At 38.6% G+C, this 12,181-nt stretch overlaps 2 protein-coding genes across 2 annotated transcripts; both read right to left on the bottom strand.

Annotated features, from left to right (window-relative positions):
* Positions 1-3,643: 3,643 nt before the first annotated feature.
* On the bottom strand, positions 3,644-7,497 carry chst10 (carbohydrate sulfotransferase 10). Its single transcript, XM_074626841.1, has 5 exons — positions 7,360-7,497; positions 6,036-6,145; positions 5,735-5,960; positions 5,424-5,529; positions 3,644-5,302 (listed from the first exon to the last, which is right to left on the bottom strand). Exons 1-5 carry the CDS (start codon positions 7,463-7,465, stop codon positions 4,750-4,752), a joined length of 1,101 nt encoding a protein of 366 aa, XP_074482942.1. The 5' UTR covers positions 7,466-7,497; the 3' UTR covers positions 3,644-4,749.
* Positions 7,498-9,886: 2,389 nt separating this feature from the next.
* On the bottom strand, positions 9,887-12,181 carry rpl31 (ribosomal protein L31). The gene is made up of 5 exons (XM_074627876.1): positions 12,081-12,181; positions 10,969-11,072; positions 10,711-10,836; positions 10,041-10,153; positions 9,887-9,950 (listed from the first exon to the last, which is right to left on the bottom strand). Exons 2-5 carry the CDS (start codon positions 11,070-11,072, stop codon positions 9,919-9,921), a joined length of 375 nt encoding a protein of 124 aa, XP_074483977.1. The 5' UTR covers positions 12,081-12,181; the 3' UTR covers positions 9,887-9,918.

Below are 12,181 nucleotides of genomic sequence, written 5' to 3'. Positions count from 1 at the left end.
GCTAGTGCTGCTAGCAGCACGCTACACAGGGAAACCACCACTTCCGCCTAGGAGTTTCAAAATAAAAGCTTCAATAATAGCATTGTTTTAGACCACTGGATTACATTACAAAATGGGAATTTAAACAATATAATAAGTGTTTTTAAAGATCTTTAAAATGAGCTTATATTTAGATTCAATTTATGATATTATTTACAATTTATTCACTTTGCAATTATTTATTTATTTTATTTCAATTCAAACTTTATTGCAGACTCAAGGTCTGGATAAGAAAAAACAAAAACAAAAAACAATAATACATTACATATTATACATCAGTGCGCTACTTCTTACAGAATGATTGGTTTAGAACCCAAACAACTGAAGAAAGCCACTGGGGAAATAGCCACGGTAGCCGAGAGTAGCTCAAGGTGGCTCTGGTTGACAAGAGCCCGCAGTTGGAACCCTTCTGCAGGTGAAGGCTAATGTAGTCTCCACTGCCCCACTCTGGTGAAGCGTACAGGCTAAGGGGCGAAATGCTTATGACCCTGAGATACCTGCTGAGGATGCAGAAGGGTTCCCATCAATGTGAATGCTCTGACCACCTTGCCACCAATGAATGTTATTTAGAGGAGGACGTGCAACACCATGTCCTAAGTTGCTCCTGCAGTTTCTGCTTGTAGCAAAGCATCTCTGATGTTTATTTCACCATTACAATACAGGAAGCACTATAAAAAGTCATGATTAAAAGATATTAAAAATATAAATATTAATATAAATATATACATACATCAATGCCTTACATATAAGGAACTATACCAGTGCCTCCACAGCTGTGATCGGTACCGTGTAGTGCTAAATCTGATGTTAGACTGATTTGACGGAAAGGCAAGTCTGAAGGTGTTGTTGGTTTAAAAACATTAAAAGCATCAGGGTCTGTGATATGTAAACTCATCAATGCATATCTGGATCAATAAGATCGTTTGAAAAAATAAAATATCACCGTACGACCCTGTAAGATGGCAAACACCTCACTTGTAGGTCCATAACTGCACAAGCAAAAAATAACCCATAAAGATCATCTCAAATAAAACAATGTTTAAAATCATAAGTTTATGAAGGAAGGAAAAAAATATATAGAATTGTCCAGATACATGTATTTCCACATTCAACATCAATTTATGTCATTCTCAGAGTGATTAAGACGGCATATAAATTTGTACATGAGATTTCTTAATACAGTTTGAAAAGTATTTATGCCTGCAGACACAAGCATTTCACTTGCACTGGAGCATCTTGGTCTTTTTTAATAATATTCTCATTGCATCATTATATGCAACCTGAAGTCTCTGTAAGCGTTTGTGGTAAGTTTGACCATAAATGGGCTGTATACAGTGGGGTACAATATGCTCTCTTCGCTCTATCTGAACACATACTAAACTTCCGTAAGAGAATGTTTGCTTGTGCGTACAACTTGCGGCATTGCCTATAAATATCATCATCATCTGTCATGTCTTCAGGAATGAAATGTCCATGATATTTTACCTTATTACAGACACTAAGAATGTTATCAGACAATTTGAAGTCTGGAAATTTTAGACATTTGTCCTCCTTCGTTTGACAGATCATGACTACACTCTTACTGGCATTGTATTGGATATCATGTTCCACACCATACACAGAACATACATTGAGGAGCTGCTGAAGACCATAACAACGTTCTCGGTACAAAGAAACTTAACAAACCTAATATTAATATAAAATAAGCCAGTATAGATACAGGAAAAACATATTATATACAAAAAAAAGATAAATAAGTAAAAAGAATATACACAAGTAAAAACAAAAAATTAAAAACAATCAAATTAAATTAAATACCAAGTTGTGTATTTCTTATTTTGAGTGCCACATATTTCTTCAAAATCTTTTATGTTGAAAGCCAAACCGCCTCATTTCCTCTCTCATCCTCCCTGCCTCTGTGTGACTTGACGCAGCTCTGATTGAGAACCGCACAAACACAGGAAGCCGGTCGGCTGCACGCAGAAAGAAAAAGGGCTGGGCCTCAATACATCAAGCATGGAGGATGATCTTTAATGCACACACACACTCTCACCTTACCACATTTATACCAACCTGCATGTTTATATAGAAACACACGAGCAGAAATAAATAGAGGCAGACAGCAGACAGACCTCCCATCATGCAGCATCCTTATGGACATGCGCATGTTCCACTGTCAATATTGGTAATCATGGGTGTGGCAAGTGAGCAATCTCAGGAGTGATGCTGGCTAGTGCAGTGGTTCGCAAAGCAGCATGGGGCATGAGGAACAAATCATTGTATAATAATATAATATACTGGCTTTTAAGGTGAGAGGTTCACTAAAATCTTCAAATAGTGATATATATATTATAGCTAAATAATTGATCATGATCATGTTTATGATTTTTTTTTGTCAGTGATGTTCTGCAGGGTCACTCTCTGAGGTTTATGATAATTAATATTATGAAATTTGTTAGAGCTCAGTCCAAGAATATTGCTGCAGCCTGCAGCTTCCCATCACAGCAAATCAATGCATAGGCTACTGGATTCATCTTTCTGAACTCTCTCTCAATGCATAGTTGAATATAGTGCAGCTATGAATTTGTTCTTATTTATACTTATTTTGTAATAATGTGTATATTTTCTTTTCTGTATTTTTTTTCTATTTCAAAGGTTTTTCACCTAATGACTAATGGCTAATAATAATAACTCCAAAATGAACTGAACTTTCAACTTAACCTACAAAATAAAGAAAGGGAAAAAGGAAAAGCTGTTTTTTCATTGAGTGGATTCCAGTTAAAAAAATCTTCGAGTGGTTGTTTCAATCTCTCAAGGTGGGATACTGCAAATATTTAAACAATAACTTGACATACATAGTACTGTATATAGTACACTTGTTACATAAACAGAGGGATTTTTTTATAAAATATTGGCACTCCCCAGTATGGATTCTGTACTAACAATACCAAACTAAGAGGCACTGTGTTAATAGGGCACTGCAAAGAGGGGAAATGTTCAGCTGCAGCGTTCCAGTAATTTATCACAAATCCACAATGAAACTTTCAGGCAGACAAAGCTAAGCTTTTGGTTAAACAAACTTCAACTCAGCATTGAATCGACGGGGCAGGGTGAAACCAGTCTGACAGGATGAGAGAGGCAACCCCACACACACACACACACAAGACAAGAGCATGCAGGCACAAAGCCGGCTCTCAGTGTAACACTTAAGACACTTAACTAACGCTTAAGCTCCGTAAAGCAACTTAAATCCATCTGACATAAAGTAAGCTGGTGCAAGATGATACTGATAATGTAAATACTGCTCCACCTCGCACTGTCTTGAATCGTTTGTTGCTGATATAAGGCGATGAAGTCATTGTTTTGCCCTCATTCCCATGGCTCAAATGTCACTGTCAACAACCCTATGTGGTGACATTTAATCCAAGTCTTCCACAAGGTTTGTGGCTTCTTAACTAAGCAGTTACATTTTAAATGGTTTACTGCCACCTTGTGGATAGTTGATGTTATTGCAGCAACATACCCAGAACATGTGGACCACATCTACAACAATTTTGGAAATTAAATTTTTTTTTCTTCTCTCCTATTAAGAAAGAACAGCACATTATTTCACACGGAACTTTATTACTAACTCGTGTCGTCCTCGTATTATGACCGCCTGTCCAAAAGGTCACCAGGTAGTTGCAGAGCGGCCTTACAATTGAGACACCGTTGGTGTCAGGTTAATAATAATACTGCATTATAAATAGCAACATGTAAATACAAATGTTGAGTTGAAAGTCATGTTAAGAACATTTACACAGTAACATTTTCTGATAGAAAAATGATCCTTTAAAATCCAGCGCCAGTTTTCCTTCAATGTAACAGCTGAAGAAATGGAGTCGAAAGCATTGGATCGGTCAGTTTCAGTAAAGGCAGAACAACCAGAACAATGGCTACACTATAGATCAGGGCAGGACCAAGGTCGTCGAATCAGTGTGAATCAGTATTTCATGATATTTGAAGAGTAATTTACTGTCTTATATAAGAATAGATGTCCGATCAGTTTGTATTATATTCTCGCCGTTCGCTCTCCTTGTCCAAAAATGTTATCATCCCTGATACAGACTATCTTCGCCTACGTCTAACATGATAGCAAGAAGTACAGAAAAGACACAACATGTCAAAAACGCATAGCATTGCCCATAGCTTTCCATGACAGAATGAATCTTTGTAACTGGTGATCCATACAGTGCAGTATAATAGCTACATTACAGGGTAACGGGCCTGTATCCCTGGCATTACAGAGCACACCTCTTTGACAAAATGAGGATAATTCAGTCATGAACATTAAATATAAGAAAACAAATGTGTGTCTGTACCTGTATTAGATCTTTATATTGACTTTTTTTTCCCACACAATTATGCAGCTTTTGTCGGATTCTCATTTTGTGATCTTGCGTTGCCTGCCAATCTTTTACAGCAACACTTTCTTTTTCTCTTCACTGTACCGCGACAGCTCCGTAAAAACATAAATAACATTAGGCAGTACTTTTCAGTCGCTGCAAACACAGCCTCAACATTTATCATGTCATGTATTCCTAAAATAAGAACATCACAGCCATACCAGCCTGTCAGTCCAGTCAGCTACAACACACCTCTATCTCAGTAAACCAAACATGTTGAGAGGATTTTATATGAAAACATGTCTTTCAGTGAGTGTTAATCATTTTAGTCCAGTAGAAAGTCCGGGCTTGGGTAGCCAAATAGGTGGAAGTCACCTTGGTAACGTGCGTAGAGACGCCTGATGTCCCGTTTGCTGATGCCTGAGAAGTATTGCTCCACCTTGGTCCTGTTGTAGCGGGTGATGCCTGGAGGAATGGCCGGGTAGGACACCATCTGGTCGATGCCCGCCGCTTTGAGGATGTGCAGGGCGTCTTGCTCTAGCGTCTCATGGTGCCCCACCACGCTGTAGTGTATTTCACACGGCGCGCACAGCTCCGCGTAAGTCACCCAGTGAATAATGTGCTCGCCGAACTGCCGGTCCATGCGGTGGCGGCCTTCCACGTCGCCCAAGTAACGGACGAAGTCCTCGAAGTGGAGGCCGGAGGCGGCGAGGTCGCTGTCGCGGTGGCTCTTGCGGTACTTGCGGATGATGGCCGGGGCGATGTCGTGCTTGTACCAAGGCTCGAAGCGCGGGTTCTTCACAAACTTGTCCTTGAATGCGGAAATCAGGCGCTCGAAGGGGTCTCTCACGATGAAGAACTTAAAGTAAGTGTTTAATCTGTTGAGGCACATAAGGGGGTTATGAGAAAATGGATGTCATCCATCCACATTAACCACCAGCACATCCGGCTACCTGCTACCAGACAAGACTATATTTATCACAGCAAGTCTTAACCAACCTGTGAGTAATTTCCTGCGGCGTGAGTGACGAGAGACGGGGCAGGCCGTTCTTCTCGTGGTCGTGAACAAGGTTCTCTGGGATCTCCTCCACAGTTGGGAATGCTCCTACCAATGTTAAGAAACATAAGTCATCAACTGGATCAACAAATTGACATACTTTGAGTCACAGTGAATATATAACACCGTGTTTTTCATTTCATTTGAGCTTTACCCATGTTTTACTCACTCACAAAACCACAAATGGTATTCATCCGCCATTCCTTATCATTACAGTAAACAGTGTTATTACCTCCAGCCAACCCGTACTCACCGTTGAGCACAATGAGGACCTTCTTCCATTGTGTGTTGCCCACTTTAGGCGTCTGGCAGAACAAGATCTTGTGCTTGTCGCAGACAAAGATGCGGTCCAGGACGAATTTGCTGATGGAGACGTGAGTCAGATTCCTGAGGCTGCTGTTCTTGCACACGGCCGAGAGCAACTCGGCTCGCCTCTCGACGACTGACTGCCAGTCTGTCACTGTAGGTACTGCTGAGGGCTGAGACACACATATACAACACTGATGAGCTTTTTTTATGACAGAAATTGACTTGACAATTCAGTGACTAGTCACCTGATCTGATTGCTTTGGAACTGGTTTCTCTGGGATGGAAACAGGAACAGGTTTGACCACCTTGGTGCCTGGCAGTGTCCAACTCTGACCACCAACCCTCTCTCCATAGTCTGAAAACACATATTAGAGTTGACTGATCACATTCATCCCCTATAACAGTACCACGGTACAACAGAGTATTACGGCCACATTGAGGACAAAAAAATAAATCTGAGATTTCGAGAATAAAGTCGTAATATTACGAGAATAAAGTCATAAGATTATAAAGTAGTAACTTTACGTGTTATTTTCTTATGACTTTATTCTCGTAACATTACAACTTTTTTTCTCGTAAAGTTGTGACTTTATTCTAATAAAGTTATGATTTTATTCTGGTAATATTACGACTTTTTTCTTGTAAAGTTATGACTTTATTCTCGTTATATTACGACTTTCTTCTCATAAAATTATGACTTTATTCTGGTAATATTATGACTTTTTTCTTGTAAAGTTATGACTTTATTATCATAAAATTATGACTTTATTCTCATAAAGTTATGACTTTATTCTGGTAATATTACGACTTTTTTCTTGTAAAGTTATGACTTTATTCTCGTTATATTACGACTTTCTTCTCATAAAATTATGACTTTATTCTGGTAATATGACTTTTTTCTTGTAAAGTTATGACTTTATTATCATAAAATTATGACTTTATTCTGGTAATATTACGACTTTTTTCTTGTAAAGTTATGACTTTATTCTGGTAATATTATGACTTTTTTCTTGTAAAGTTATGACTTTATTCTCATAAAGTTATGACTTTATTCTGGTAATATTACGACTTTCTTCTCATAAAATTATGACTTTATTCTGGTAATATTATGACTTTTTTTCTTGTAAAGTTATGACTTTATTCTCATAAAGTTATGACCTTATTCTGGTAATATGACTTTTTTTCTTGTAAAGTTATGACTTTATTCTCATAAAGTTATGACCTTATTCTGGTAATATGACTTTTTTTCTTGTAAAGTTATGACTTTATTCTCATAAAGTTATGACTTTATTCTGGTAATATTACGACTTTTTTTCTTGTAAAGTTATGACTTTATTCTGTAAATCTCAGATGGTTATTACTCCGTAGTACATTGTCTCTTTGGCCCTCACTACATCAGACTTACATACTATATTCTTAGACTATAAACTGTGTTACCTTCATCACAATGCTCACATGTTTTGCAGCTCCAGACAGATTTGTTTCTGTCTAACATGTCTCTTTTGATAGCTGCAGGTTTCTGACCCCTGCCCTATAACAGACTGCAGTGATCAAACATCAGACACTTACCATCTACACCTCTGAAGCTGATGAACTTGCTGACAAACATGAGGATGAGCAGCACCCAGCCGCAAGCCCCGAGGAGCAGCCAGTGGTGCCGCATCGCTTCACCCATCAGCCGCCGGCCATGGAAACAGAGAGCTGCTGCTGTCACACCTGCACACAGACAGACACAGACAGACACACAGACAGGCTGGTCAGTGAGTTAGCAGGCCAGCTAGTCACACCTGTCCCTCCACACACATGAAGAGCAGAAAACTCCTCTTTCTTTGGTGAGGATTAATATCAATATGTCACAAACAGACACAGCAGCAGAGACAGTGTTGCAGTCTCACCTTCTTATTGAGTTACATTAACTTCAACAGCTGCACAAACTCTTGAGGAAAATGCTGGTAGATGCCATCCTTCCTCTCCTAGCTCCTAGCCTGCTGCCTCTGCTGCTGCGTCCCTGTTCTTCTTCACAACATCCGGCTAACAAAACAAGTAGCTGCCCCCCCTAGTGGCAGTATGGTGGAAACGCACACACTTTTTTTATTTTTATTTTATTTTATTTTAATTTTAATTTTTAATTTTTTATTTTTGGGTTATTCTTTTTTTTTTTTATTGATTTTACCAATTCCCGTCTTTCTTTGTAATATATTTTTTTTTATTATGGACTTTATTTCACAAACTGGTCATACAGGTTCAATTACAAAGACATGTGCAAAACTGTAAAAGGAACAACAAGACAAAATAACAGATGCCAGGGGATAAACAGCGTACAAGTACAAAGCCAGGGAAAATAGACATTTAGATAAATATATTAAAGGAGGTGCATACAGTTACCGTCTTAATAGCTTTTTTTGTTTTCGGAGGAGAGAATCAATTTAATGTATTGTTTGGTTTTATGTTCAAATACAAAAAATGAAGGTTTAGATTTATTCTTTGTCATATTTGTTGCACTCTATAAGAACACGCTTGACAGTTTCCGGTTTATTACAGTGCGTGCATTAGTCCAGTTGGGTGCTTGCCTATTCTATGGAGTGTTTGGTTTAATCCTGTATGTCCTATTTTCAGACGGGTAATGCATCTGAAAATATGGCCATATAATATCACTATGTCATATGTATGTGTGTATGTATATATTGCATGTGCATATTGTATATTATAAATTGTATATTATAAATAATAATTTGCACATATAAGAAAAGATAAGTCATTATGACTAAGTTAAATATGTAAGTAATGAATTGGTATTCTGTATTGATAACAAATTTATAATTTGTTAAGGATAATTATATCAGTAATTAATTTATATTTCTGTATGACACAGATTAAATTCATTTTGCAGATCTCAGACCAAATTTCTCAATTTACAGGCTCCTTTCTAGTCACTAGTCGGGAAGCGGAAAATCAGGGCTAAAGTTGAGTAGTGAACTTGCTATAACTAAACTGCCAAACACTGGGCATTTTCATAATGTAATAATCACATTTAGTACCAACTCGAAGGGACTGGAAGATCTTTACTCATTCGTTGTTTTTGGTTGTACATCTGAACAATTTGTTCAAACTTTGTATAAGCTGAAACTGTTTGTCCTCTGAACACCCACACAGGTGTTTTCACTTATTCTGGCTGATTAGACCTCTGCTCAGGTTGAAGGTGCAATGAAAGCTGACAGGAGACTCAGGAAGATGTCACTAAATTACAGTGAGCAGAGATCTAATCAACCAGGTAAACTGAAAACACCTGTGTGGCTGTTAACTTTTAACGCAGTGTGCAGAACCCTCTGAACCTCCTCCACTGTCACCTCTCTGTTGTCAGTGTCATTCCTAAACCCAGACTGAGGTGTAGGCATTTGTGATGTAGACTACAGGTAAAAGAAATGCACTGCACTTTTTTTATTAACTTCTGGTGCCTGTAATTTCAGATATTGTAGTCATCACTTATAATCATCAGATTAGTCAGTCAGAAAGATTAGTGACATGGTTTGATTTGAGTAAAACGGGATTCTATTGAGCAGGTTCCTCAGGCACGGCTCAACAATAAGGAATGCTCACTTGCCCGGGGCAAGTATAATGCCACATGGGGCTCGTAAATCTAACAACTTCCTGTTTCCTTTAGGTGGCGCTATGACTACCATCCCATTGCTTTTATAAAAAAAAAAAATAGCCACATAATACAATAAGGATGCCACAATACTAGTCCTTTTTGCCAAGACAGTCCCATCACTGTACAAGAATATATTAAAAAAAAACAATATCTCTTTGCTGTAGAAATGGACAGTCTGTCTGCATCCCTGAAATAATTACCTTCACTGTGAAAACATAGGAGCTGTACAATTACAAGCAAGGCAAAACAAACCATGTTTTCAGAGTATGGGGTTAGATTGCAATGGACTTTTTTAATGCATTTTTGAAGGGTTAATATTATTGTTTAGGACAGTATTTTCATATGCATTCCTCTAAAATGATTATAGCCGTAAATCAAAATCTGAAGCACCCCAAATATAACATTAAGTAAAGTGCAGAAACAGAAATAAAGACACAAGACAAGAGCTCCTTTTAGTTTATTTATTCGACTCGCAGAGTTTAGTTTTCATCAACATTGACTGTCTGCAGACCTGTTGGAAGAAGAGAGGGGGGAAAAGATTAATGAAATGTCTTTGTTGCTTCAGTAGATGAAGGACAAAGTCCCTTAGCGGCGTATTTACCTTTGCATGTGGTGACAGGAACGTATGTGACCAGCGTGTACAGTTTGTTTGGGGAGTCCTCGTCCTCATTACGCTTCCTGGACAGGCGTACGCGCATCCTGTATGGCACGTTCCTGCACAACACAACAACACAAGGTTACCATCTTCACTAAATGCAAATGATTTAATATGTTGCCACAACCGTTACATTGACCAGCAGATTTGTCATGGTTCCAATTTAATGTACATGTTAGACCCCTGCTCAGATGATGTGAACTTCAGGGTAAGCTAAAAACCTATGTTCGGAAAAGCTGACACTTTGGACACCCCATTTTCAGTGGGAAAAACATGACATCCAATACATGCATCTGACAGTAATCTGGGGCTGCAGTGTTGATTCCTCACATCTTGGACTCTCTTTTCCACTTGTTGACAGTATTGAAATCAGAAAAGGTGACACCACCGCCTCACTCATAACGCACAGCATTCATAGTATGTTCACTTTCTACAAATCTGTCTTAAAATCGACAAGTGACTCCCCCGTCATGTGTGTACAGAAGGCACTTCATGTCTGAGCTGACAGTAGGGTGGCACGATTTCAACATTTCCATAGTTGTGCGCAGTCATTACTTAGACCAAGTTGGCAGTGCCTTTTTGCTCAGATATGAGTATCAACAGTGTATCATCTCACCTGACACCCTTGCTCCACACTGCCTTGTTGAGGCGAGTGTCAATGCGGACATCGGGAGTTCCCATCTCCTTCATGGCGAACTTGCGGATCTCCTTGATGGCGCGGGGAGCTCTCCTCTTGAAACCCCTGCAAGAGGAAGACACCATTAATCACACCAAAAGAATTGACTCCAACACTGATAATCTGTTTTGTGCAAATAGAAGTAAACAGTTTGAAGACACTGCTTTCCACTGTCTTCTGTGTCCTTGCAGTACTCACACTCCATGGATGCGCTTGTGGACGTTGATGGTGTACTCTCTTGTCACCACCTCGTTGATGGCTGAACGCCCCTTCTTTTTCTCTCCTTTCTTGGTTGGGGCCATCTAGGAACAACATGCTTAACATTACTGCTTGTGCATATGAATATTATATGAAGTATTACACCTAACGACACAGACTTAAACCCAGTAACACCGGTGTCCTGCCAAAAAGTGATCATCCGCCAAAAAGTGATTCATCGGCCAGTTTATAATCTACAGCTGCTGTTATCTGGATCAAACAGACATTATGTGCAAAGGTAAAAAGTACTGTGCTGGTTTATACAATCTAGGGCACAGAGCAGGTCAAATAATGCAAAGGAGATCATTTCTATAACCCATCCTTATTATTACAGTCTAAATCCAAATATAAACAAGGATATTAAGATAAAATAAGAGATAAAATACAAGTGTATAACATAAAAAGTACTATTTCTAGCACCAGTGCCTAAAAGAATAACAATTAAGTAAGATACCTTTAGTAAAATAAGTAATATTGCACATGTTGGACATTAATATTGCACATAATGAACAGTGATTATTGCACATGAGATTGTAAAAAGTAGTATTGTAGACACTCCAGACACATCAGAATACAATAGTGGCCTATTATTGCCTATATCACCTAAATAACATGCCTGACAACTAAACTGCAAGCACTTGTTTGGCCATATTGTGATCGTTCTGTTAAGGTTTCATAGAGACATACCCAAGGCTATTTGCTATTATACCACGAACACACAGGTATGTGTATTTGCACATTATGACTGTTTGGTCCAGAAAACAGCAGCTGTAGCTTAGAAACTGGGCAATATACAGTGGAAATACACTTTTGGTGGAGGATCACTTTTTGGCAAGACACCGGCATCCCAAAACAACGTGAGCATAAAGCTAGCTTGCTCTAAAATGTAAATTTAAACGTCTTTAAATGCGTTAAATCTCATCAATAAGCTCACGTAAAGGACGACAAAACACTTATGTGTATGTTTAGAAGAAGTACGCGGTTAATTTTGTCTTTAAACTCGCTGGATGGCGATAGATTGTAGAAATATGATTTCAGTAAAAAGTACTCACTTCAGCTCGGAGTGGAGGCGGAAGTCGGAAGGACGGACTTAAAGCAGAGGATTGTGGGTAAAGGAAACCGGTGCGTTTTATATTATGTCCGTCAATAACAA

Source organism: Sebastes fasciatus, chromosome 24 (genome assembly GCF_043250625.1).
Source record: "Sebastes fasciatus isolate fSebFas1 chromosome 24, fSebFas1.pri, whole genome shotgun sequence".
Taxonomy (NCBI): Eukaryota; Metazoa; Chordata; class Actinopteri; order Perciformes; family Sebastidae; genus Sebastes; species Sebastes fasciatus.
The sequence above is the reverse complement of the archived record's forward strand: the minus strand, read 5'-3'. Positions and strand labels throughout refer to the sequence as shown.

Coding starts and splice junctions, on each gene's coding strand:
- chst10 (XM_074626841.1), bottom strand. CDS start 7,465: ATGGGTGAAGCGATGCGGCACCACTGGCTGCTCCTCGGGGCTTGCGGC. Junction 5,530..5,734: donor GGTCCTCATTGTGCTCAACG/GTGAGTACGGGT, acceptor TAACATTGGTAG/GAGCATTCCCAACTGTGGAG. Junction 5,303..5,423: donor CCGCAGGAAATTACTCACAG/GTTGGTTAAGAC, acceptor GTGCCTCAACAG/ATTAAACACTTACTTTAAGT.
- rpl31 (XM_074627876.1), bottom strand. CDS start 11,072: ATGGCCCCAACCAAGAAAGGAGAGAAAAAGAAGGGGCGTTCAGCCATC. Junction 10,837..10,968: donor CACAAGCGCATCCATGGAGT/GTGAGTACTGCA, acceptor TTCCTCTTGCAG/GGGTTTCAAGAGGAGAGCTC. Junction 9,951..10,040: donor TCCTGTCACCACATGCAAAG/GTAAATACGCCG, acceptor TTCTTCCAACAG/GTCTGCAGACAGTCAATGTT.